The sequence below is a fragment of the Neophocaena asiaeorientalis genome, unplaced genomic scaffold (genome assembly GCF_003031525.2).
Source record: "Neophocaena asiaeorientalis asiaeorientalis breed wild unplaced genomic scaffold, Neophocaena_asiaeorientalis_V1.1 scaffold1324, whole genome shotgun sequence".
Lineage (NCBI taxonomy): Eukaryota > Metazoa > Chordata > Mammalia > Artiodactyla > Phocoenidae > Neophocaena > Neophocaena asiaeorientalis.
This window is the reverse complement of record NW_020172157.1, coordinates 37,702-65,562: the sequence shown is the minus strand read 5'-3', so window position 1 is coordinate 65,562 and position 27,861 is coordinate 37,702. Positions and strand designations below refer to the sequence as shown.

Here is a 27,861-nt window from a genome sequence, read left to right as displayed (position 1 = left end):
TCACGGCCTCTCCTGTTGCGGAGCACAGGCTCCAGACGCGCAGGCTCAGTAGTTGTGGCTCACGGGCCTAGTTGCTCCGCGGCATGTGGGATCTTCCCAGACCCGGGCTCGAACCCGCGTCCCCTGCATTAGCAGGCAGATTCTCAACCACTGCGCCACCAGGGAAGCCCCATTTTACTAATTTCTAAGTGTATAGTACCGCAGTGTAATGAACATTCACATGGTTATGCACCATCCATCTCCAGAACTCTTCTTTTTTTGTTGTTTTTGGCCATGCTGTGTGGCTTGCAGGATCTTAGTTCCCTGACCAGGGATCAAACCCATGCCCCCTGCAGTGGAAGCACAAAGTCCTAACCACTGGACCTCCAGGGAATCCCAAGAACTCTTCATCTGGCAAAACTGAAACTTTGTACCCATCAGACAATGAGTCCCCATTTCCCCCTCCCCTGGGTCCCTGCCAACCACCATTCTTTCTGTTTCTGTGAATGTGACTATTCTAAGAATCTTATATAAGTGGAACAGTATTTGTTCTTTTGTGACTGGCGTATTTCACTTAGCGTAATGTCATCATGGTCATGTTGTAGTATACTGAGGAACTGCTGATAAGGAGGGCCGACTCTAAGTTATAGGCAAATTTTCGACTCTACAGAGGGTCAGCATCCCTTAACCCCTGCCAGTTGTTTAAGGGTCAACTGTACTTCTGAGTAGTAGTTTATCTGTTTTCCTCTCAAAATGTTTATCTGTTTTCCTTCTGGTTTCGAGTTTGCAGTAAAAGCTCCTAGATTTGCTTCAACTTGGAATGTGTCTTCCAGAAGAGGGAAACACTGACGGCGGAGGGGGGGATCGTTTAAAGGTAGATGAGACAGTAAGCCATAGTTGGAGCCCCATGACAAGTGTCTCTGACCCGAATGCTGTTTATAAAAAGTAATTCTAGAGAAAAGCTTATGAACACAGAAAAAGGGAAAGCTAAATGGGAACAAAGAAACTGATTCCAAATATGGTTCATGGGATGTTTGTGTGGAGGACTTGTCTCTTAAAAAGCAGGACTTAGGGTGAGCTGTGACAAAGCGAGAGAGTGGCATGGACATATATACACTACCAAACGTAAGGTAGATAGCTAGTGGGAAGCAGCCGCATAGCACAGGGAGATCAGCTCGGTGCTTTGTGACCGCCTGGAGGGGTGGGATAGGGAGGGTGGGAGGGAGGGAGACGCAAGAGGGAAGAGATATGGGAACATATGTATATGTATTACCGATTCACTTTGTTATAAAGCAGAAACTAACACACCATTGTAAAGCAATTATACCCCAATAAATCTGTTACAAAAAAAAAAAAAAGCAGGACTTGACAACTTTTTTCACAATTGTCAGCCAAATCTTCTTCAATCCATTACTCAGAAGGTGTAGAGGTCCAAGAATTGGGGGTCTTTGAAACACTTGGGCTCATAAGCCCATGGAAACCCATCTCAACTGGGGACGGTGACTGCCAGGACAAGGGTGTGTTCCCAGCATTCTGAGCCCCAGGGAAATACACCTTGTGGGAAAGAGGGAAGAGCACAGTTGCAACATAAAGTGATTATGCCAGGCTTCTCCCTACAAGAGATCCCGAAGGCTCAGTAATGCTAAATTGTAACTTTATTTTCAAAAATTGAATTTGTCTTTGTGCCAGTTCAAATTGTGCATCACTGCCCCTTCCTGCCGCATCATGTTTCTGCCATGTGATTTGTCCAACAGTCACTTTCAGTTTAAAACGCAGTCTCTTTCTAAGAAAGCTCAGCTGCCTTGGGACTCTTTACCTCCTGTCTCTTCTCTTCTCCCTAGTAGGGGAAGGGTGTCTAGCTGCTGGGCTGATCTCTGTCCTTTCTGGGCCCCTCTGAAATCTCCCCTGGGTACCAGCATCCTTCCCAGCTGTTTCTGGCACCACATCCTCATCCCGGTCTTAGGTCCCTTGGAATTTCTGGTTGTCCCAGAATGCGTGCTCCCGCCTTGGGTCTGGGCCGGGTAGGGTTTTGTGACTGTGTCACGGCCTGCTCACCTGGCATCTCAGGCACCATTTCCTTGTTTTAGAAGAGAGATTTCTCTGGGAAGTGTGTACTCTCTCTGGGCTACATCTGGGACAGTGAGGCATATTTTCCTCTATTCTCAGATCCCCTGCATCCACTAGTAGTTTCTGTAACTCCTCATCCTGGGGCTTGGGCTGCAGGTACGCTGTTGGGCTTTTGATCCTTACCCAGGGACTGCTTTTGATCCTTACCCAGGGCTCTCCAGAGAAACAGATGTATATGTGTGTGTGTGTGTGTGTGTGTGTGTGTGTGTGTGTGTGTGTGTATAATATGCTGAATGTTTGTGTCCCTTCAAAATCCATATGTTGAGACCTAGTCCCCAGTGTGATTAGTATTTAGAGGTGGAGCCTTTGGGAGGTGATTATGTCTGAGGGGGGAACCCTTATGAATGCAATTAGTGCTCTTCTTATAAAAGATCCCTGGGCTTCCCTGATGGCGCAGTGGTTGAGAGTCCGCCTGCCGATGCAGGGAACACGGGTTCGTGCCCCGGTCCGGGAGGATCCCACATGCCGCGGAGCGGCTGGGCCCGTGAGCCATGGCCGCTGAGCCTGCGTGTCCGGAGCCTGTGCTCCGCAACGGGAGAGGCCACAACAGTAAGAAGCCTGCGTACCACAAAAAAAAAATATATATATATCCCAGAGAGGTGCCTCACTCCTCCTGCAAAGTGAGGACAGAGTAAAAAGATGACCTTCGATGAATCAGGAAGCAGCCCTCATCACTCATTGAATCTGCTGGCACCTTGATCTTGAACTTCCCAGCCTTCATAACTATGAGAAATAAATGTTTGTTGTTGAAGTCACCCAGTTTTTTAGTATGGTATTTTTGTTATAGTAGCCTGAACACACACACTCAGACAATATATATGTACATATATATATTGTGTGTATATATATATATGTATATATATCACATTTATATATATGTAACTACGTCTATATTTATATCAACATCTCTATCTATCTATCTATCTTGAGGGATTTTAAGTGTTTGGCTCATGTGCTTGTGCAGGCTGGCAAGTCCGCAATCTGCAGGGCAGGAGGGGAGAAGTTGATGTTGCATTGTTGAGTCTGAAGGCAGATCGCTGGCAGAATTCCTTCTTTCTTGGGGGATCTCAGTCTTTTCTCTTAATACCTTTAACTGATTATGTGAGACCCAACCACATTATGGTGGGTAATCTGTTTTAATCAAAATCTACTGATTTAAAAGTTAATCTCATTTAAAAAATACCTTCACAACAGCATCCAGAATGGTGTTTGGCCAAATGTCTGGGTACCACGGCCTGGCCAAATTGACACATTAAATTAACCATTGCAGGGACTCTCCATTTCTCCAATTCAGTCTCCTGTTGAAATGTTCATGTTCTTTGAAATTGTTCTCATATCACCTTACCATCTTCCCTGTGGTATAGCTTATGAGATAAAATTTATTTTATGAATTCATGAATGCTTATGCTATTTGGAGCTCAACGAAGAGTTTCTCTCTCGAAAAGCCTCCATTCTATCATAAAAGCATTCCATTCAAGACCATTGTTCTACCTTGAAATTCAGAGCTGGCTGATAACTCCTTATTTTGTGGCCATGTTGCCACAGGGAAAAACTATGATGAGCAAATGGTGAGGAAATGGTAGTGGCTGACAGCTAGGGTCTTTTGTAGAACTATTTAACAATCTTCAGGACACCGATGCCTACCTGTTAGCCCAGGCACAAGTCGATAGCCATGCTACACCTGTACTGGTGAGTATTAGCTCAGTGTTGACCTCAGGGAAATCAAAACTCACAGAGAAGAATAGTCAATCACACCTCAACAATGGCATCTATGTATAAGTTGCCTTTGGATTTAAGGAACAGAGAAACCATATTAATTGGCTTAAACACCAGAGCATTTCACTGTTGGGCTGGTTGCTTCAGTGGACGTGTTTCTTCCATCTCTGGCTCTGCCATCCTCAGAGTCTTTCATGTTTCCTTATAGTCATTAAATGGCCACAGCAGTTCCAGGCATCATAACCTGATGTGACCACATCTATTGGCAGCAAAGGACCAAACCTTATGGAAAGTCTTTCTTCAGAGCACAGACTGTTTTATGTGAAGCCCTGGTCTTATAACCAGAACTTACTCACCAGCCCACTCCTTAAACAATCATTATTAGGAGAGCAGGATCCAATTATTGGGTTATATAAACCCCCCTTAATTTGGAGAAAAGAATGAACTTTTCCTGAGTCCTGTAAGGAAAAAGTGAATTCTTGCACAAAATTGGGGTCCTTTTAGCAAGGAAGGAGGCAGAATAACAAGCAAAGCATGGTGATCTTTTTTCCTGATTAGTTTTTATACAAGATTAGAGTATATTTTCAAAATTCTGGAATGACATTTGAACGCTGCTTTCTACCATGCATTCCCCTCTCAGGTATTGTTTGATTGATCCGCTGTCTCCCTCTCTGGCCTCAGCATCTGGATTCCTCACTGCTCCTGCATGCACCCTGGCCCTTAACAACATGCAGAGCTTTAGACTCAGGTCTTGCTATCCTGCCCTTACTTCAGCGGGAGTAGATGCCTCTCTTTCATCTCTCGGAGCATTTTGCACATAATTCTGTAAAAACGGTAGTAACGGGAGCTAACCACGGATGCCAGCTTCTTTGATTCAGGCTCTCTCCAAAGGCCTCACATCTACCCATTTGCTCAGTCCTTATGACAACCATCTCCTGTTGGTGCTATTGTCACCCCCATTACACAGATGAGGAAACTGAGGCATGAAGTAGCATACCAGTGCCCCTCTGTTAGACCTGGATGCTTTTCCTTCTTGCTCCAAGTTTCCTGCACTCTCCTGGGGGTGCTGAGTGCTTCTCACTCACCATGCTCTATGGAATTCATGCCACTGTTGGACTGTGGTCCTGCAGCCATGGTGAGAGCTAGGAAAGTAGGTCTGGGAGTTTCTCTATCCTCCAGCTCCTCTTGGGTAAGGCAAGGTGCTTTTCAGCTTTGCGTTCATGCCTGACACACACTAGGTACTCCATAAGTGTTAGTTGGACAAGTCAGTGAGTCAGAGAGCAGAGTTTGTGCCCATCCAAAGGAATTTAAATCAGGATCTTGAAGAGATATCTGCTCCCATGTTCATTGTGGCATTATTCACAATAGCCAAGATGTGGAAACAACCTTGTCCATAATAGAAGAATGGATAAAATGTCCATAAATAGAAGAATGGATGAAGACAAACAAAGCGTCCATCAGTAGATGAATGAATAAAGAAGATGTGGTATATAGGTACAATGCAATGTTATTCAGGCATGACAAAGAAATCCTACCATTTGCAACAGCATGGATGGATCTTGATGACATTAACAAATAAATGAGACAGGAAAGCTAAATACTGAATGAAATCAGTGAAATAAATGAGACAGGAAAGATAAATACTGAATGAAATCACTCATGTGGAATCTAAAATAGTCAAACTCATTGAAACAGAGTAGAATGACAGTTGCCAGGGGCTAGGGAGAGGAAGAAAAGGGGAAATATTAGTCAGAGGGTGGACAGTTTCTATTATGCAAGATGAAAAAGTCCTAGAGATCTGCTGTACAGCATAGAACCTGTAGCTAATAATACTGTATTGTGGACTTCCCTGGTGGCACAGTGGTTACGAATCCACCTGCCAGTTCAGGGGACATGGGTTCGAGCCCTGGTCCAGGAAGATCCCAAACGCCGCGGAGCAACTAAAGCTCGTGTACCACAACAACTGAGTCTGTGCTCTAGAGCTCAGGAGCCACAACGACTGAAGTCTGCGTGCCTAGAGCCCATGCTCCGCAACAAGAGAAGAGCACTACAGCGAAGGGTAGCCCCCGCCTTGCTGCAACTAGAGAAAGCCCGCGCTCAGCAACGAAGACCCAACACAGCCAAAGATAAATAAATAAATTTATATATAAAAAACTGTATTCTGTACTTAATATTTGGTAAAAGGGTAGATCTTATATTGTGTTCTCACCACACACAAAATCATAATCATAATAGGGTGGGGAGAAACTTTGGGAGGTGACAAACATGTTTATAGCCTTGATGGTGGCGATGGTTTCACAGGTATATACTTAGCCTTAATAAAGTGGTTAAAAATATAACAGTCAATTGTTATTGTACTGTCTGCAGACTGCCTCCACGTGACGGCTTGAAAGTGCATGGGATTTGCAGTCTGATGGCCAGGTTATGCTCTCAATTCTCTATTTACCAGATCCAGTGGTATTCTCCAACGTACTCCCCTCTCTGTCAAGAAAACACTCACGTGGCTGCTGACAGAGTTACAGGGAACATCCACTGAGTAGCAGTTGAATTTCCTCCCATTCTCTACCCCAGTGGCCACGGAGGAGAGGCTGACATCTCTGGCTACAACCAGTCTCAGCTTTGAGAACTTCAGTTTGGAAAATCCAGTGATGTGAGTAATCGTTAGTCTCTGCCTTTGTCTGTGATGCAAGCCTGTTCACTCCATAGTGAGACCACATCCTTCCTGCTGGGCTGTGACTGCTATAAAATTCATCTAGTTTCCTCTCCGGCTGTTCCTGAGGCTGGCGTCTGGGTGAGTCCAGCTCTGTGGAGCGGGATGGCTGAAATGGTCTTGGGAAGAATGGGGAGATTGTGTCACGGGCCAGAACTTGACTAGAGATTTCTTTTGCCAGCCTTCAGGTCTGTCCTTCAACAATGCTTCTGGAATGTTCTTTTATGTTTATCAGTATTTGGGTGCTATGTGTGCGAGTGCGAGTGTGTGTGGGGGGACGGGGTTGAGGACAGGAGCAGCAACCACTGCTTACACCCATGACTCCAGCAGATTTGCCAAGCATTCCCCCAGAGAGAGGATAGATGGGATGCATAAAAGCAAATGAGTATTTTAGAAACCAAGGGACAGAGAAGGTGAAGGTCAGGGTGGGGTGCACTAGGGTTAGGGATAGAGGAGCACAGAGGAAAGGCAGAGTCCTGATGTGGATGGAAAGATCAATGGAATGGGACCTGGGAGGGTCTGCAGAGCTGGTGGATCTGTCTGGAGTGCCCCCTCCCCTCCTGCCACCTGCCAGATGCATAGGGAATGGATTTGGCGTGGGGTGCGTGAGGCCAGGAGTGGAGAGGCAAGAATGAAGATAGAAGGAGAGATGAACATGTTTGAGATGTCTTGAACATTAAACTGTGTTCTTTATAAATTCCATTTTGGAGAGTTCCAAAGCTTCGCAGGGCCCCTCCCTTCCTTTAACATCATTTATGTCTTTGGGCTAATGTTGTGCTTTTCCAAATTCAGTAATATGAAGGGATCAATTCCAAACAAAGCCAATGTGTTCATCCATCTAAAATCTAGGACATGTGTATGATCAAAAGATATAGCAGCTTATTTCTAGTCTTTGTGGAACTCAAACTCTAGTTAGGAAACTGAGTTGTTGAACACTATAATGAAAGACTCTGTGTGATAAAACCTGGGAAAATGTCTTTGCCTTTTAACCATTCATTTTTATCATCTTCGATAATTTGTCCTCCTATCTGACTGAGATACCTACTTAAGTGGTGGAAGAAACGGTCTCACACTTTTTAAGCTGAGAAAAATGCAACGTTAGGGGCACGACTCAGAAATCAATGACCCTGGTCCAAATCCTGGCTTTGTCCCTCCTGGCTGTGAAACCCTGGGCAAGTCACTTAGCCTAAGACTCAGTCTCTACTTCCATACCATGGGACTAGGAATATAATCTTTGGGCTTTGTGCATCAGTGCAGCACCGAGCCCATGAGAAGCTCTCAATAAATGTGAGTTCTAATAATTATTATAATTGTGGTTTTTGCAAAGTGACATTAAAGAAATATATGTGTTTATTATTCTCCCTTATCACCCCAAGTTCCAACTCATTTCAGTTTTTATCAATCAGGGGACTGATAAAAGGGCAATTGCAGACCATCCTCTCCTCTACATGTTTTATGTTCTCTATCCTTTTCTCTCTCTAGACATATGCTCCCTGTTATCGCCATAGTTACTCATTCCTGGCATCCTTCTTCTTTTGTCCCTTACTCATCTTTCCTTGCTTCAAAACAGAAACAAGAAACCAGTCTTTCAGTTGGAAGGAATGTAAAAAACATATTTTCCACTCTGTCATTTTATAGAAGAGGAAACTGAAGTTGAAGAATAGTGAAGAATTTGTCCAAGGTCACACATAGCCAGTGATCAGTGGGACCAAAGTTCTCTTGGTGATACATCAAGGTGGCATCAGGAAGTGGTTTAAGATACACATTGCAATGTTAATGTGACTGTGTTTGTGGGTTTAATTGTTTCTCTCCACAGGGGCACCTTTTTTCCATGGCTCAGGACACACTCCTGGGTCAAGTCAATAGGAAAACTCTCTGGTAAGTATTTGATTCACTTTTCAAAACTAAAGATGGCAACTTGTTAGAGTCTGGTCATTTTTTTTTTCCTTTCAATCTTCTGAGTTTTTGATAGTTTAGTTCTCTCTGAGGGTAGACTTCTTATCCATATGGTGTTTTCACCACCCGATTTCCCAGTGTGGACCTATGCCCAAGGACTCTGACCAGGGCTGCAGACGAGCATGGCAAGCGTCCGCTGCAAGCTGGCTCGTTACCTGGAGGATCTGGAAGACGTAGACTTTAAGAAATTCAAGATGCACTTAGAAGACTATCCTAGTCAGAAGGGCTGCACGTCACTTCCTCGGGGTCAGACAGAGAAAGCAGATCACGTGGATCTAGCCACTCTGATGATTGATTTCAATGGAGAGGAGAAAGCATGGGGCATGGCCAAGTGGATTTTTGCTGCAATCAACAGGAGAGACCTTTACGAGAAAGTTAAGAGGGATGAGCCGGAATGGGGTGAGTGGAAGGAATACAGCGTATTTTTTTAAGCTGTAATAAAATACACATAATATAAAACTTACTGTCAACCATTTTAAAGTGTATGATTCAGTGGTGTTAAGCACATTCACACTTGTGTGCAATCAATCTCCAGAAATCTTTTCATCTTGCAAAACTCTGTATCCATTAAACAACGATTCCTCGTTCTACACTCCCCTCAGCCCCTGGCAACTTCTTTCTGTCTCTATGAATTTGGCTATTCCAGTACCTTTTATAAGTGGAATCATACAGTATTTGTCATTTTGTGTCTGGCTTATTTCACTCAGCATAAACATCCTCAAGCTTCGCCCGTGTTGTCACATATGGCAGGATTTCGTTCCTTTTTAAGGTGGAATAATGTTTTGTGGTATGTATATACCACAGTTTGTTCATCCTTTCATCCATCAGTGGACTTTCTGGTTGCTTCTAGCTTTTGATTATTATGAATAATGTTGCTATGAACATGGCTGTACAAATCTCTTTGAGACCTTGATTTTAATTCTTTTGGGTATATGCCCAGAAGTGGAATTACTGGATTACATTACATCACAATTACTGGTAATTCTAGTTTAATTTTTTGAGGAATATTTTCCATAATGGCCGCATCATTTTACACTCCCACTAGCAGTGTACAATTGTTCCAGTTTCTCCACATCCTTACCAACACTTATTATATATATATATTTATATTTTTTTGATAGTAGCAGTCCTAATGGGTGTGAGAGGGTATCTCATTGTGGTTTCGATTTGCATTTCCCTATTGACGAGTGACATGAGCACCTTCTCATGTGCTTGTTAGTCATTTGTTTATCTTTGGAGAAATGCCTGTTCAAGTCCCTTTCCCATGTTTTAATTGGGTTGTTTGTCTTTTTTGTTGTTGACTTGTAGGAGTTCTTTATATATCCTGGATATTAACCTCTCATCAGAGATATGATTTGCAAATGTTTTCTCCCATTCTATGGGTTGCCTTTTCACTTTGTTGATGGTATCCTTTGACGAATCAAAGTTAGTATGTTTGTTTATTTGTTTGTTTAAATTTATTTTTTTTATTTATTTTTTGGCTGTGTTGGGTCTTCGTTGTGGTGTGCGGGCTTCTCACTGCGGCGGCTTCTCTTGTTGCGGAGCATAGGGTCTAGGTGCATGGGCTTCAGTAGCTGTAGCAGTTGGGCTCAGTAGTTGTGGCTCGTGGGCTCTAGAGCAGAGGCTCAGTACTTGTGGTGCATGGGCTTAGTTGCTCTGTGGCATGTGGGATCTTCCTGGACCAGGGCTCGAACCCGTGACCCCGACATTGGCAGGCGGATTCTCAACCACTGTGCCACCAGGGAAGCCCAGTATGTTTGTTTTTTAATCACTTGTTTTATTATCTTGGCTTCATCTTCTTTTTTCTTCTCATGATAGTGCTATGAGATGATGGAGGAAAGCAGTTTACTTTTTTCTAACTCCTTTAAAAACCTAAGTCAGGGCTCATATACCGCTAGGAATCTTCTCTGATTAGTTACACTTTATCCAAATCTCTCCTGTGCCTGAAACTTCCTCCAGGTCTCCATCTAGCTCCTCATGTGTCTGCCTGCATAGTCAACAAACTTGAATCTCTGCTTCCCATGGCTCAGGGGGCAATCATCTCTCACCTTATAGAACTATGTAATTTCTAGGGAAAAGCTTTTCCTATGGGCATTACTCTGGGTGTTGGAATGATCAAAGAAATACTCTTCATCCTTGTGGACATGCTGAGGGTGAGGTTCTTCCTTCTGGCTCCGGTTCTGAACAAGGGAAGGGTACAGGGATGGGCTCAGAGGAATCTAGAAAATCACAGGGTGATGATGTTGAGCTAGCGGAAAGGGGGAATAAAAATGAATCAGCGTTTCTGAAAAGGTCAGACAAAAATTGTGGTGTGTATGTAGTATATCCATGCTATTTGAAGTCAATTTATATATTTAAACTTCTGTTTTCTAGTGAATGTTTACCCTGTTTTTTCTTCCAACCCGGTACTGTCCATATTGGCGTGTCTAAAGTCAATTAAAATGTATTTATACTGGCAAAAAAAAATGAATCATCAGGTCAGAAGCACGGTGAACTGGGGAAGCAATATGGGTCTAATGAGGGAGATAAAAATAATATGGGGGCATGAGAGCAAGGGCATACATCAGTGGGATGTTACAAACAAATTGCGTATAATAACACAGTTATAAATGTGTCAGTACTTTCATACTCAGTAACCTTTTTAAAGTATAATAATCATAGTGGCAGAAACAGTTTTTGTGGATTTTTTTCATTCTTCACTAGAACCCCAGGAAGCCTGGGCTTTTTCAAATGAACTTTCAGTTTTATTATACTGAGTGAAATAAGCCAGCCACAGCCCCTGGTGGTTGCCAGGGACTGCAGGGAATAGGGAATGGAGAATTGCTGTTTAATGGGTATAGAGTTTCATTTTTACAAGATGAAAAATAATTCTGGAGATTGGTTGCACAACCATGTGAAGTGAGCCTGGAAAAGGTTTTGGTTGCCCACGACTCTGTTCTAATCAGAGCGAAGACTGGGATTCAATGCCGAGTGTGTCTTTGGTGGAAGCCTGGCCCTTAACCACTGTGCCATTTGGCTTCTACATCTGGGTTTTGGGGTGGAAGAATTATAACTAGGGTTAGAAGTTTTTTGTTTTTGGGGGAGGTGCTGGCTAGGGTTAGGTTTTAGGTAAGAATTAAATTTTAGTCTTGGTTGGAGTTAATGTTTCGATTTTGTTTTGTGTGTGTTGGATGAACAGCATTGCCATTCAGAATAAGTAGACACCTAGCAGGAATCCTTTATGTAGCTCTTCGGTTCCTGCCCACCTAAAGTTTTCTGTCCCGTGTGTTTCCCTTAGTGCCTAGCTCTTATTCTACTGTGTCTAATTTCTCCTATGAGATGCTTCTTTGGGATGTGTTATTCAGCGATTGTTTAGATCTGTGATTCTCAACTGTGGATGCATGTTGGAGCTTTTAAAATATTATGGTGCCTGGGCTCCACCTCAGAGAATTGACAAAGGATCACCGGGGGTGGAGTCCTGGAATCAGTGTTTTTAAAGCTTTCTAGGTGAATCTAAAGTCAGCCAGGATTCTGAATACTGAAATAGAGAAATAGACATAAGCCAGATTAGTTATTCTTACTCTTGAAGACTCAGGATATGGGTAAGATGAATTTCAGGTGTTTGGGGTCAAGGAAAGATGATATTGCTGGCCTTTAGCCGTCTTGGGGATATTGGAACGTGTGTGGGATGGGCTCAAAACCAGAGCACCAGGGAGGGAGTCTGCCAAAGACAAATGAGGATAAGAAACCTTGATGCCTCACATGTTTACTGTTTGATTTCCAGGCTTGGGAGACAGATTCCAAGACTGGATACAGTGTGGACATAATCCTGGGTGGTATCCATTGCTTTGAAATTACGAGTACAGGGATGCCCCCAACTGGACATTCGACTGAGCTGTATTCTGGTTTGGGAGATGTTCAGGGCAGGTGCCTTTGACCTGTGCCATGTGTTAGATATTGGATCTCAATGACATCACCTTAATCAGGAGTCCTGGGTTTTGACACTTTGAATTTTTCTTCCTTTTACTCTCAGACAATGCAAATGTTTCTGTGATAAGCCAGGAGGAAAGCCTTGAAGAGGAGTGGATGGGTTTACTGGGGTACCTTTCCAGAATCTCTATTTGTAAAAAAAAGAAAGGTAAGTAATGGGGGTGGCACTTCTAGTTGGGTTTGGAGACCTGGTTCTGTAGGTACTTGAAGCTAGGAAGGTGGATAACTTGGTGATCCTAACATGTTCCTGCCCCTCGGGGGTGAAAAGGCCTGTCTCAGGAAATCCACTTCAGCTTAAGGAATAGATTCATGTTTGCTTGGCTCCTTGGAGTCCCAGAACCAAGGGGAGGCAATTGAGTGTTTCAGGTTTTATCAGGCATGAGCTGCAGACTACCTAAAGGAGCAAGATTGAATAAAAAGGATCTTCTGGCCAGGGCCAGTTCATATGGCGCTTTGCTGTTCTTTTGTTTAACCGTGTCTAGGAAGATTTTGACACCCTAGATTTTCTGGGGCTGTTCATACCCAGGAAGTGGAGAGAAACTGCAACTCCTGTTCCTCAATTCCAGTTACCATTCCTTATAGACCACCAGCCCCTGTTGATAGCTCATCTCTGGTGGATGTGCTCAGGCTTCTACCAAAATCTAACTTTCTGTCTCTGCCACAGATTACTGTAAGAAGTACAGAAAATATGTGAGAAGCAGATTCCAGTGTATCAAAGACAGGAACGCCCGTCTGGGTGAGAGCGTGAACCTCAACAAACGCTTCACCAGGCTGCGTCTCATCAAGGAACACCGGAGCCAGCAGGAGAGAGAACATGAGCTCCTGGCCATTGGTAGGACCTCAGCCAAGATGCAGGATGGCCCCGTGAGTTCCATGAACTTGGAATTGCTTTTTGATCCTGAGGACCAGTACTCTGAGCCTGTGCACACGGTGGTATTCCAGGGAGCAGCGGGCATTGGCAAAACAATACTGGCCAGGAAGATCATGTTGGACTGGGCGTCAGAGGAACTTTACAAGGACAAATTTGACTATTTGTTTTACATTCACTGTCGGGAGGTGAGCCTTGGGATGCAGAGGAGCCTGGGGGACCTGATCGCCAGCTGCTGCCCTGGCCCAAACCCACCCATAGGCAAGATTGTGAGCAAACCTTCCAGGATCCTCTTCCTTATGGACGGTTTTGATGAGCTTCAAGGTGCCTTTGATGAGCACACAGAAGCACTCTGCACGAACTGGCAGAAGGTGGAGCGGGGAGACATTCTCCTGAGCAGTCTCATCAGAAAAAGACTGCTTCCCGAGGCCTCTCTGCTCATCACCACAAGACCTGTGGCCCTGGAGAAACTTCAGCACTTGCTGGGCCGGGCTCGTCATGTGGAGATCCTGGGTTTCTCAGAGGTCAGAAAGAAGGAATATTTCTTTAAGTATTTCTCAGATGAGCAGCAAGCCAGGGAAGCCTTCAGGCTGATTCAGGAGAACGAGATCCTCTTCACCATGTGCTTTATTCCCCTGGTCTGCTGGATTGTGTGCACGGGGCTGAAACAGCAGATGGACAGTGGCAAGAGTCTTGCTCGGACGTCCAAGACCACCACTGCAGTGTACATCTTCTTCCTCTCCAGTTTGTTGCAGTCCCAAGGAGGGAGCCAGGAGCACCACAACTCTGCCACCCTCTGGGGTCTCTGTTCATTGGCTGCAGATGGAATCTGGAACCAGAAAATCCTGTTTGAGGAGTGTGATCTCAGGAATCACGGCCTGCAGAAGGCAGATGTGTCTGCTTTCTTGAGGATGAACCTATTCCAAAAGGAAGTGGACTGTGAGAAATTCTACAGCTTCATCCACATGACCTTCCAGGAGTTCTTTGCTGCCATGTACTATCTGCTGGAAGAGGAGAATCAGGGGGAGATGAGGAACATGCAGTGGAGTAATTTGAAGCTTCCCAACCGAGATGTGAGGGTCCTTCTCGAAAACTACGGCAAGTTTGAAAAAGGGTATCTGATTTTTGTTGTCCGTTTTCTCTTTGGCCTTATAAACCAGGAGAGGACCTCCTACCTGGAGAAAAAACTGAGTTGCAAGATCTCTCAGAAAATCAGGCTGGAGTTGCTAAAATGGATTGAAGCAAAAGCCAAGGCCAAGATGCTACAGATTGAGCCCAGCCAGCTGGAATTGTTCTACTGTTTGTATGAGATGCAGGAGGAGGACTTTGTGCAAAGGGCCATGGGCTACTTCCCCAAAATTGAGATCAAGCTCTCCACCAGAATGGACCATGTGGTTTCTTCTTTTTGTATTGAGAACTGCCACCACATGGAATCACTTTCGCTGAGATTGCTCCATAACTCATCCAAGGAGGAGGAAGAGGAAGAGGAGGAGGAGAAAGAGGAGGAAGTTCAACACTCTGATGTGAACCATTGTGTCCTCTCTGATCCTCATGTTACATATTCTCAGCGGTAAGGAGATTCTGCTTCAGGCAGGTGGTAGTATATGTCTTCTATTTTCTAGCCACCTATCTCTTGGCTCTCGCTCTCTCACCTTCCTTCTTAACTGTCTTGCAAATGCAGTTGCCACAGGTACATAATAATGCCACCACCGCTCATTTCTACCAGACCCCTTCATTGGCAGACATTGACTAGTAGAGAAAGGGTAGGTGGACAAACGCCATGAGAAAAAGCCAACGAAACAAAAAGCAAATGTTTGGTGGATGCCAATTTAGCACAAGGCATTCTGTGGGGGAAAGAATGGAATAAAAATGTTCGTAAACTCAAATTGCTTGTAATGTACTTGGGGCTTTAGTGCATAATACCCTATCAGTACCTAAGGGGCAAAACAACCCCTTTGACTCTGCCCGGGAGCGCAGAGGACAGAGGGCCCTCAGTGTTGGATGCTTGGGGGAGGTTTCTTGGAGGAGTGAAGTTTGAGCCTGCCGTGAAGGATTGATAAGATGTGCGTGAGTGGAAGAGAAGGTAAAGGGATTTGTGCAATGGGTTCTTGTAGGAAGAAAGCATGAATATGGTCTGAGGAAGAGGACTTATGTTGGAGAAAATGGGGAGGGACATGGCTTCACTGGAACAATCAATGAGGGGAAATCGAGGGAAATAGGGCTGGAAAGGAGAGAGTGCTCCAAGGCTCCCACCTTGCGTTTGCAGCCAGGCATTTATCAACAGCACCCCCTTCAGGGTCTGTTCACCCCCTTGCTAGGGGGTTGGATGCCAGTTGCTGTGTGTGTACAGTGAAGGGATTGAGTTACTTGACTTCTAAATCCTTGCACAGAAACTGCCACAGCTACAGTGGCTGTGGGGAGGCGGCTGCTCTGTGAATGCTTGGGTTTAACTGCTATAGAAGACACTTGACATAGGACAAAATTAAGGAGAAAGAGAGCTGACCCTTTCACTGGCAGCAATACATTTTCGGCTCCCTCTCTTTGCCTCAGCACCACTGCCAGGATGACTTTTCTATTTACTGTCGGGTCATCAAGGACCACCCGCTGGGGCTTCAGTGGTGGCTAAGACCAAGGTCCTGCTCACAGTGACTTACAGTTGGGTTGTGGGGACAGGCAGGAAACAAGGGCAGATGGTAGAGAGGATGGGTTTTGGCAAGAACACCGGTGGAGTGCCCCTAGAGCACGTGGGTGGAGCCCTTGAACAGCCGGACCCTGAACGGTGGGGCGTGAGAGAGCCGTGGATGTGCAAAGGGCAGCCCAGATTGAGGGAACAGTGGGTTCAAAGGGTGGGAGGTGGGAAAGGAGGGTACATTTTGACAATGGCAAATAGTTCAGAATAGCCAGAGAGAAGTTGGGAGAGGGAGAGAAAGAGAGAGGGGGACTAAGAGGAGAAGATCTGCTCTCTAGGGCTCTAAAATTGAAGCTGAGTAAACAAGACATCTGACAGAGATCACACAGCTGTGAGGAAGGCTGGCGGAGACTCAGACTAAAACTCCTGATGACAAGCCTGATGCCCATCTTGCGAGATGACAGCTGCCTTCTCCTCAGGGCAGGAGCTTGCTTTGCGTGTTCTAGAGCCTTCGAAGGGCCGGCAGCGTGGGCATCCACCTGGTGCCTGTTAGAAGTGCAGGACTGCAGGCCTGATCCTAGATCCATGGAGTCAGAATCTGCATTTTCACAAGAGCTGAACTTTGAAATCACCTGGAAGTCTTTTTTTTTTTTTTTTTTAACATTTTTATTGGAGAATAATTGCTGTACAATGGTGTGTTCGTTTCTGCTTTAGCCACTATGGAGAACAGTATGGAGGTTCCTTCAAAAACTACAAATAGAACTACCATACGACCCAGCAATTCCATTACCGGTCATATACCCTGAGAAAACCATAATTCAAAGAGTTATGTACCACGATGTTCATTGCAGCTCTATTTACAATAGCCAGGAGATGGAAGCAACCTAAGTGTCCATCATCGGATGAATGGATAAAGAAGATGTGGCACAGTTATACAACGGAATATTACTCAGCCGTAAAAAGAAACGAAATTGAGTTATTTGCAGTGAGGTGGATGGACCTAGAGTCTGTCATACAGAGTGAAGTAAGTCAGAAAGAGAAAGACAAATACCGTATGCTAACACATATATATGGAATCTAAGAAAAAAAAATGTCATGAAGCACCTGGAAGTCTTAAAAATATCCATATGCTTGGTCCCACCTCAGAGATTCTGACTTTATTCCTATGGCTTGGCCTAGGGATTTTCGAGAGCACTGCTGATGTTATTGTGCAGAACTGGTGAGAACTGGTCTCTGGGTCACTTAGCAGAGTGTCCAGGGCCATGGGCAGGACAGCCGACTGTTGAGGGAGGAAGGATGCCTGAGGGAAGGGCCAGAGGGTATTCACAGTCAGCCAAAGTCACAGGCTCTTTCTTAATTGTTTTTTACTTTTAATTTTAGTATTATTTTTTAATTGAGGTACAGTTGATGTACAATATTATATGTTTAAAGGTTACATTCCATTTATAGTTATTATAAAATATTGGCTATATTCCTTGTGTTGTACAATGTATTCTTATAGTGTATTTATTTTACACATAGTAGTTTGTACCTCTTAATCCCCTACCCCTATCTTGTTCCTCCCCGTTCCTTCTCCCCACTGGTAACCACTAGTTTGTTCTTTGTATCCGTGAGTTTGTTTCTTTTCCATTGTGCTCACTCGTTTGTTTTATTTTTTAGATTCCACATATAAGTGATATCATATAGTATTTCTCTTTCACTTATCTCACTTAGCATAATACCCTCTAAGTTCATCCATGTTGTTACAACAAAATTTCATTATTTTAAAATTTAATTTAGTTTTTAATTTCTTTAATTGAAGTATAGTTAATTTATAGTGTCCTGTTAGTTTCAGGTGTACAGCACAGTGATTCAGAAACATACATATGTATATATATATATATTCTTTTTCAGGTTCTTTTCCCTTATAGGTTATTACAAAATATTGAATATAATTCCCTGTGCTCTACAGTAGGTCCTTGTTGGTTATCTATTTTATATATAGTAGTGTGTATATGTTAATCCCAACCTCCTAATTTATTCCTCCCCCCCACTTTGGTAACCATAACTTTGTTTTCTATGTCTGTGAGTCTCTTTCTGTTTTGTAAATAAGTTTATTGGTATTATTTTTTAGATTCCACATACAAGTGATATCATATAGCATTTGTCTTTCACTTATTTCACTTAGCGTAATACCCTCAAGTCCATCCATGTTGTTGCAAATGAGAAAATTTCATTATTTTTTATGGCTGAGTAGTATTCCATTGTGTGTGTGTGTGTGTGTGTGTGTGTGTGTGTGTGTGTGTGTGTATACATCCCATCTTCTTTATCCATTCATTGTAGGCTCTTTTCCTGTTAGTTTCAGGTGTACAGCACAGTGATTCAGAAACATACATATGTATATATATATATATTCTTTTTCAGGTTCTTTTCCCTTATAGGTTATTACAAAATATTGAATATAATTCCCTGTGCTCTACAGTAGGTCCTTGTTGGTTATCTATTTTATATATAGTAGTGTGTATATGTTAATCCCAACCTCCTAATTTATTCCTCCCCCCCACTTTGGTAACCATAACTTTGTTTTCTATGTCTGTGAGTCTCTTTCTGTTTTGTAAATAAGTTTATTGGTATTATTTTTTAGATTCCACATACAAGTGATATCATATAGCATTTGTCTTTCACTTATTTCACTTAGCGTAATACCCTCAAGTCCATCCATGTTGTTGCAAATGAGAAAATTTCATTATTTTTTATGGCTGAGTAGTATTCCATTGTGTGTGTGTGTGTGTGTGTGTGTGTGTGTGTGTGTGTGTGTATACATCCCATCTTCTTTATCCATTCATTGTAGGCTCTTTGAATCATAGGTGTGTAGAACAGTCTTACCAAGTCTCCTCTGGCCTTTTTCTTTTTTTTTTTTTTTGCAGTACGCGGGCCTCTCACTGTTGTGGCCTCTCCCACTGTGGAGCACAGGCTCTGGACGCGCAGGCTCAGCGGCCATGGCTCACGGGCCCAGCCGCTCCGCGACATGTGGGATCTTCCCAGACCAGGGCACGAACCCGCGTCCCCTGCATCGGCAGGCGGACTCTCAACCACTGCGTCACTAGGGAAGCCCTCCTCTGACCTTTTTCATTCCTCAGTGCACAATCTTTTGTTCTGTGACTCATTTCTTAATTCCCAGGAGGCCTTTGAACTGGTGTCAGCCACTTCTGGCCCCTTGCTTCAGTTTGCTATTCTTAGAGATTGACTTTGTTTTCTGACCTTCCTTCCTTCCAATTTCTAGATTGGTGAACTATCTCACTTCCAGCATTTGCAGGGGCATCTTCTCAGTCCTGAGCAATAACTGGAACCTCACTGAATTGAACCTCAGTGGCAATACCCTGGGAGACCCAGGGATGAAGGTATTATGTGAAACACTCCAGCAACCTGGATGTAACATTCGCAGATTGTGGTAAGAACACGTGTGTGTCTGTGTCTGTGTCTGTGTGTGTGTGTGTGAGAGAGAGACAGAGAGAGAGAGGGAGAGAGAGAGAGAAAGGGAGAAGAAGGACCAGATTAGTGATTAGTTTTCTAAGGTTGTCATAACAAAGTACAACAGACTGGGAGCCTTAAACAACAGAAATTAATCTTCTCACAGTCCTGGGGGCTAGAAGTCCAAGATGAAGTTGTCAGAAGGGTTGGCTTCTTCTGCATATTCTCTCCTTGACTTGTATTTGGCTGTCCTCTCCTTGTGTCTTCACATGGTCTCTGTGTGTGTCTGATTTCTTCTTCTTACAAGAACACGTCATGTTGGATTAGGGCCTACCCTAATGACCTATTTTAACTTAATTACTTTTTAAACCCTGTCTCCAAATATAGTCACATTCTGAGGTCCTAAGTGTTGAGACTTCAACATGAAATATTTGGGGAGGACACAATTCAGCCCATGGCAAATGGGAAGGCAAAATTGATTGGAGGACAGTTGTTTGGGAAGTTTAAGATGGGGAAGAATAAAGGGGAACTGAAATTAAGTCATTTGTTGGTGTTATGAAAGGACGTGACTTTGAGTATCTTCCATTTCTTCATCAGCCATGCTTACCGATGAGATTTGAAGAGTTTCATCAAATACAGCAATGGCTACCTGGGCTGGAACCCATCAAAATAGTTTGCATAGGTTAAATTGTCACAGGGAATCTCTTGTAGATTTATTAATAAAATGCTTGCTGTGAGCCCACACTGTGAATCAGACCCGCATGCCCTGAGTTGAGCACACAGTTGTATTGGCCACCCCTCCAGCCGTCTTCCATCACACATCTGCATTTTTGATGAGCTACACAGCCAGTGTTAAAGCCCACCACTCCAGGAGATTTTCATTCCTTCCTCTCTTGTTCATCATAACCACTCCATCACCAGTCTTATTTTACCTATTACACAAACCATTGTCCACTTTTCCTCATCCTCACTCTGTTACTGACTAGAGTCCTTAGACTCCTTAATCAACAGAAAGTAACTAGAGGCCAGATATGAATTCAGGCAAGGCTTTATTGGGGCTCGTGCTACAGCACAAGGGAGCAAAAACAAGTAACAGGGGCCCTCGCTCACACCCTGAGGGGAGGTGAGCTGGTCCCTTAAATAGGGTGAGGGTAGGGGCCAGAGGTGTGGCTTAGGTGGTCTGCCACCCCCTTGGTGGTGCTGTGTTCAGGGATCATGCGCAGTACCCTGCTTTTGCTCCTGGCACCTCAGAAATGGCAGTTGGGTTTTGACTTTTTTGTATCTTATTGTTCATAATTTGCCCCAACTGCACACATGGACGCAGTTATGTTTAGTCCCGTATAGTTTCTTTGTATTCTGTTGCTTGAGCAGACATTTGTCCAGGTGCAAGTACTGCAGTAAAGAGTCCCAGGTCCCAGCCTATCTCAACTCCACCAGCCCAGGTCCAACAACCACCATGATTTGCCTGGATAGTGCAATAGACTCTAAGACCATAAACTTCTCATGACAGGATTCATGTTTGTTCTGCAATTGTCTCTATAATGTCTGGAGACATTGTTCTTACCACGTGTTCATGCCCAAAAATACATATTGAATGGATGTTGGCTGTTTGGTCTCCCTGCATCTACTTTTGCCACTCACCAATCCGTCTCTGTACAAAACACAGAGTGTTATTTAGAAAATTATACTTTGATCATGGCTTAAGTGCTTTATCTTTGCTCTTTTGACAAATTATAAATTGTTCTTCTTGCCTTCAAGGCTCTGGCTGGTTTTGACATTTAACCTTCCTCTCCACCATCATCCCATGCCACGCTCCCCATCGCCCCTGTGGGTGCCCCTGTGTGATTCCAGAAAGTGAGACACAAATGGGGAGACATGGGTGAGAATGAGATGTTTTGCAGATAAGATCTATTATCCATTCGCTTCTAGTTGGTGTGGAAATGGAGGCAGAGAAGATGATCCAACAAGCCCCAGGACATTTGAACTATTCGCCTGGAGATGAGCTGCAATATTGTTCTCGCTCCTCTGATAGGGACTAATTGTTGTTGGTGCTGGGGATGGTGGTGACGGAGTGTGTGTTTGTGTGTGCAAAGCAAATCAAGAATCAGGGCTGCTTGCTCCTTCAGTTTAGCTGAAGGGCTGGGATTAAATCATCAAACAGTATAGCAGGGACAAGGTTGGCAAAGAGAAAAGGTAGATGGGTACAACCCTAGAGAGAACAGTATCCGTCTGAAGGAATTTCAGCTGTTAGGAACATGTGGTAAAGAGGTGGAGCCCATAGGTTCACCAGTGTTTTCATTTACAAAGCAGGAACTTGCCATTTATATACTCATATATATGCCCATTATTTATGGAAGGTGTTCACTGGCAGCTGTGGTCTCAGACTGTGAGCCAGTGAGCCCAACAGCTAACTTCCCAATATGCCTTGAGCTGTAGTCAGGAGTTCTGATAAGATGATACTTTCTTTCATAAAAATTTAGTTATAACTTACTCTTTGGAACATGAGAACACAGTGCCCCTTCCTGGTGCTAAAAACCAATCTAGACCAGAAAGCAGTGACGGGAAAGTAGCCCAAGTTCTGACGTTTTCTGTTTCTCTGCTTGGCATGAAGGTTGGGGCAGTGTTGCCTTTCCCATCAGTGCTGCTTCAACATCTCCTCGGTCTTGAGCAACAATCAGAAGCTGGTGGAACTGGATCTGAGCCACAATGCCCTGGGAGACTTTGGAATCAGACTTTTGTGTGTGGGACTGAGGCATCTATTTTGCAAGCTGAAGAAGCTCTGGTGAGTCTGAACTAATTTCCCTCAAGAAGTATGAGCTGTGGCTTCAATGAGTCACGATGGTTTGGAATTTTAGTGTGAGAATGGCCTTTGCTGCTCAGAGGATTCCCTCTGTTTATCTCTGGGTGTTTGTCAATAATTAATTCAGTTAGTGTTTGTTGTAGTAAAAGCCATATACTCAGCCCTGGAGGGAAACTTAAAAAATCCAAAATGTCATGCTTGCCTTTAAGGTATTTACAACCTAGCTGAGAAAATAAAACCAATGTACTGCATTGCTATAGAAGAGTTTTTGGACTTGATGACAGGGCCTTGGTCCACACAGAATAGGCAAAACGATGCTAAAGCAATGCGGACACTTGACATTCTATGCGGCTCTTCATTAAATGCTTCTGGGAGACTTGAATTTTGAAGAAGACAAGAAAGCACTTGAAAATGGTAGGGCTGATTCACACCCATTAGGGTGGCTATTATAAAAAACCAAAGCAAAGCAAAACAAGACTACATATTCAGTAAAATAAACCAGAAGAAAAAGGGCAAATATTGTATGATTTCACTTATATGAAGTACCTAGAATTGTCAAATTCATAGAGACAAGATGTAGAATGGTGGTTTCCAGGGGCTCGGGGGAGGGGAATTGGGAGTTATTGTTTAATGGGTACAAAGTTTCAGTTTGGGAAGATGAAAAGGGTTCTGGAGATAAACAGCGGTAGTGTTGCACAATTATGTGAATGTTACTTAAGTGCTACTGAATTGTAGCACTTATAAATGAACACTTATAAATGTTTACAATGGTAAATTTTATGTTATGCATATTTTGCCCCAATAAAAATACATGTAGAGATCTGGGAAGATGTTGTCACATTGCATGAGCTTGGAAAGTGTTTACATGCTATTATACCAACCAGAAAAAGAAGAAAAAAGTTAAAAAAGGGCTTGGATGTGCTCTACGTGTGGACTGGACTGTAGGCAAAGGCAGGACAAGTGCTTTCTTGAGTCACAGCAGAGTGGGGAGTGGGATGAGAGAGGTGTTGTGACATTCTGCCATCTCTGAAGGTTGGTCAGTTGCTGTCTCACATCGGTGTGTTGTGACGATCTCGCATCTGTTCTGAGCACCAACCATTCCCTGACCAGACTCTACTTGGGAGAAAATGCTCTGGGAGACGCAGGAGTTGGAATTTTATGTGGAAAAGCAAAGAATCCACAATGTAACCTGCAGAAACTGGGGTAAGTCTTCATGAGTGTCTCAGCAATAAGGCAACTTATTTTTAGGGATACATTGTTTGGAAAATGTGAATGGGGGTTACTCTAAAAAGGATTAATCAGATGGAGTTGAGGGTAAAGAATGGAAGAGACAATATCTGAAGTAGTTTGAAGCACTGGATCCTACCAACTGCTAGTAAGTTAGTTATGTCTATGCTACTGAATGCGAGTCCGTGTGCTCAGCACACAGTGAGGCAAAACAAACTGGAACATTGCAGTTTGGAGTAGAGAAAGGTTTATTGCGGGGCCATGCAACGAGATGGGTGGCTCATGTACCCCAAAACCCTGCACTCCTTTAAGGGTTTCAGCAAACATTTTTAAAGGCAAGTTGAGGGAAGGGCGTGGGTGGTTGTTGCAGACTTCTTGGTGTTATAATCCTTTGTTCTTGCACTGTCCATGTAGGTCAGGTCACACTGTTCCCATAAACCTCCAGCAAGACAAATGTTACCCTGTATTCTGTAACTTTTTATCTGCACGTGGATGACTCTTAAAAGTCAGAGCCTTGAGAATAGGCTATTCTGTATATTTCAGGCTACAGGCAACATTCTTATACAAAGGGGCAAAGCATGACTAAGCACAGGCAACAGGGCACAAAGGTTAAAGTAAAAGAACCAGATCTAATATGGAGTCAGATTTGTTCTTCTCTATTACATATAGAAGTGGAGATTCTCAGAGTTGAAAGAAAGCTTAGGAATTGTGCAGCCCAGTGAAGCAGCGAAGCATTTGCTTCTAAGACATTCACGTGGGTAGTCACCCATTTTACGGGTAAAAATTTCTAGGCATGCTAGTCATTGCTACACTGCCTGCAGTTCTTATTTCTATGCAGCCCCTTCTTTGTTTTTTGTGCATTGGTCCTTGTTCTGCTCCCTAGGTTCTGCTAAGAGATGCTGATCTGAATTCCTCAGAGACACCAGTCACACTCTAGGTCTTCTCATCTTTTGCCTGGCTGTCTCTAAACCCTTAACTAGGACATGGCTTAGCACCTTCACCTATTTAGTTATGTTGTCCTAGGTGAGAGTTGGTCTGTTAATGTCTCTATTCGAAGTACAATGCCCAGACCTGAACCTGATACTCGTAAGGATGTGTGGTGGAACTTTCACCTCCTGTGGCAGGGCACTATACTGTCACTGGTGAAGCCTGGGATTTCCTTATATTTCTGGCAATCACATTAGATCACGAGTTCTACTGGACGTCTGCAGTCAACAATGATACACATTTTGGGGGTGTTTCTAACACCAATAACCAGTTCTCTGCAGACACCAACTGGGTGTCTTACAAGTCAATTCGATTTTGACGCTAAGTACCCAGAGTTATTGCAGACCCTTTAGCTAAGGTCTCAGTCCAAAAGGACCGCCTCCACCAACTCCTGCCAATGTCAGACATCAATTGCAAGTAGTGGGTCCCCAGATTACTCACACTTCTTTCTGACTTGGCTACAAATTGAGGACTCACACGACCCCCTACTCAGGTGGGAAAATTTGCTAGAATGACTCTCAGAAATCAGGAAAATACTTTACTTACATTTACATTTTTTATAAAGGGTACAAATAATCAGATGAAGAGACACATAGGGTGAAGTACAGAAGGGTCTGGAGCCCAGGGGCATCTATCCCCATGGAGTTGGGGTGCTTTACCCTCCTGGCATGTGGATATATTCACCAACCCAGAAGGTCTCCAAATCTCATTGTTCAAGAGATTTTATAGAGATTAATCTCCAGCCATCCTCCCCTCTCCTTCCTGGAAGTTGGTGGATGGGACTGAAAGTTCCGACTTTCTAATCACTTGGGCTTTCTGATGATCAGCCCATCTGAGCCTATCTAGGGGCCCCGACCTTAAGTTACCTCATTAGCATAAACTCAGGTGTGATCAAAAGGGGCTCCTTTGAATAACAAGAGACAGTCCTATTACTCAGGAAATCCCCAGGGTTTTAGGACCTCTGAGCTGGGAATGGGGGACAAAGACCAAATGTATTTCTTTTTTAAAATTTTTTAACATCTTTATTGGAGTATAATTGCTTTACGATGGTGTGTTAGTTTCTGCTTTATAACAAAGTGAATCAGCTATACATATACATATATCCCCATATCTCCTCCCTCTCGCATCTCCCTCCCACCCTCCCTATCCCACCCCTATAGCTGGTCACAAAGCACCAAGCTGATCTCCCTGTGCTATGTGGCTGCTTCCCACTAGCTATCTATTTTACATTTGGTAGTGTATATATTTCCATGCCACTCTTTCACTTCATCCCAGCTTACCCTTCCCCCTCCCCACATCCTCAAGTCCATTCTCTATGTCTGTGTCTTTATTCCTGTCCTGCCCCTAGGTTCTTCAGAACAATTTTTTTTTTTTTAGATTCCATATATATGTGTTAGCATAAAGTATTTGTTTTTCTCTTTCTGACTTACTTCACTCTGCATGACAGACTCTAGTCCATCCACGTCACAACAAATAACTCAATTTTGTTTCTTTCTATGGCTGAGTAATATTCCATTGTATATATGTGCCTACCACAAAAATACCCACTGATACGTGCACTTTACCGTGTACCACTGCTCTTCCATGTTCTTTACGTTGGGTTATCTCAGTTGGCCTCATAAAAACTACACTGAGTAGATATCAGTGTCTCCAATTGAAAGACGAGAATGTGAGGTTCAAAGAGCTTAAAGGCAGGAAAACCCAATGCAGATACAGTCCAGTGTAACCCACCACCCACCCCTTAACTCCAGTACAACACTGCCTCATGAGGAGTTGCTAGTAGGCTCTCTAGAAGGCTTCTACAATATATCCTGCCCTCTCCAACCTGTGTGGCACCTCACATTTAGGTCTGTTAAATTTCTTCATATCTTTCTTTTGACTCATTTTCTAGGCATTATTTTAATTTAATTAAAAAAATATATACAGCAGGTCCTTATTAGTAATCTATTTTATATATATGAGTGTATACATGTCAATCCCAATCTCCCACTTCATCCCACCACTTCCTCGACCTCCCTGCTTTCCCCCCTTGGTGTCCATACGTTTGTTCTCTACATCTGTGTCTCTATTTCTGCCTTGCAAACCGGTTCATCTGTATCATTTTTCTAGATTCCACATATATGCGTTAATATATGATATTTGTTTTTCTCTTTCTGAATGACTTCACTCTGTATGACATTCTCTAGGTCCATCCACGTCTTTACAAATGACCCAATGTCATTCCTTTTTTATGGCTGAGTAATATTCCATTGTATATATGTACCACATCTTCTTTATCCATATGTCTGTTGATGGGCATTTAGGTTGCTTCCATGACCTGGCTATTGTAAATAGTGCTGCAGTGAACATTAGGGTGCATGTGTCTTTTTGAATTATGGTTTTGTCTGGGTATATGCCCAGTAGTGGGTCATAAGATAATTCTATTTTCAGTTTTTTAAGAAACCTCCATACTGTTCTCCATAGTGGCTGTACCAATTTATATTCCCACCAACAGTGCAAGGGGGTTCCTTTTCTCCACACCCTCTCCAGCATTTGTTGTTTGTAGATTTTCTGATGATGCCCATTCTAACCAGTGTGAGCTGATACCTCATTGTAGTTTTGATTTGCATTTCTCTAATAATTAGTGATGTTGAGCAACTTTTCATGTGCCTCTTGGCCATCTGTATGTCTTCTTTGGAGAAATGTCTATTTAGGTCTTCTGCCCATTTTTGGATTGGGTTGTTTGTTTTTTTAATATTGAGTTGCATGAGCTGTTTATGTATTTTGGAGATTAATCCTTTGTCCATTGATTCATTTGCAAACATTTTCTCCCATTCTGAGGATTGTCTTTTCATCTTTTTTATAGTTTCCTTTGCTGTGCAAAAGCTTTTAAGTTTCATTAGGTCCCATTTGTTTATTTTTGTTTTAATTTCCAATACTCTGGGAGGTGGGTCAAAAAATGTGCTGCTGTGATTTATGTCAAAGAGTGTTTGTTCTTCCTATATTTTCCTCTAAGAGTTTTATAGTGTCTGGTCTTACATTTAGGTCTTTCATCCATCTTGAGTCTGTTTTTGTGTATGGTGTTAGGGAGTGTTCTAATTTCATTCTTTTACATGTAGCTGTCCAGTTTTCCCAGCACCACTTATTGAAGAGACTATCTTTTCTCCATTGTATATCCCTGCCTCCTTTGTCATAGATTAATTGACCATAGGTGTGTGGGTTTATCTCTGGGCTTTCTATCCTGTTCCACTCATCTTTATTTCTGTTTTTGTGCCAGTACCACATTGTCTTGATTACTGTAGCTTTGTAGTATAGTCTGAAGTCATGGAGTCTGATTCTTCAAGCTCCATTTTTTCTCCTCAAGATGGCTATGGCTATACGGGGTCTTTTGTGTCTCCATACAAATTTTAAGATTTTTTGTTCTAGTTCTGTAAAAAATGCCATTGGTAATTTGATAGGGATTG

General features: G+C 43.3%; 1 protein-coding gene across 8 annotated transcripts in view; it reads left to right on the top strand.

The window, feature by feature from the left end:
- The first annotated feature begins 6,563 nt into the window (after positions 1-6,563).
- Positions 6,564-27,861, top strand: part of NLRP3 (NLR family pyrin domain containing 3) — a 53,883-nt gene continuing 32,585 nt past the window's right edge. For 6 of the 8 annotated variants that reach the window (XR_003004513.1, XR_003004512.1, XM_024754939.1 and 3 more), the window contains exons 1-7: positions 6,620-8,410; positions 8,567-8,887; positions 12,501-12,605; positions 13,122-14,895; positions 19,217-19,384; positions 22,016-22,186; positions 23,237-23,407. Coding sequence is in view for 6 of the 8 variants with exons in the window: in XM_024754939.1 (XP_024610707.1) it covers positions 8,611-8,887; positions 12,501-12,605; positions 13,122-14,895; positions 19,217-19,384; positions 22,016-22,186; positions 23,237-23,407 (2,666 nt within the window). In the remaining 2 variants the exon portion in view is untranslated. Of the gene's footprint in view, positions 8,411-8,566; positions 8,888-12,500; positions 12,606-13,121; positions 14,896-19,216; positions 19,385-22,015; positions 22,187-23,236; positions 23,408-27,861 lie in introns of all 8 variants that reach the window. The other 2 variants (XM_024754923.1, XM_024754920.1) reach the window with 2 other exon arrangements.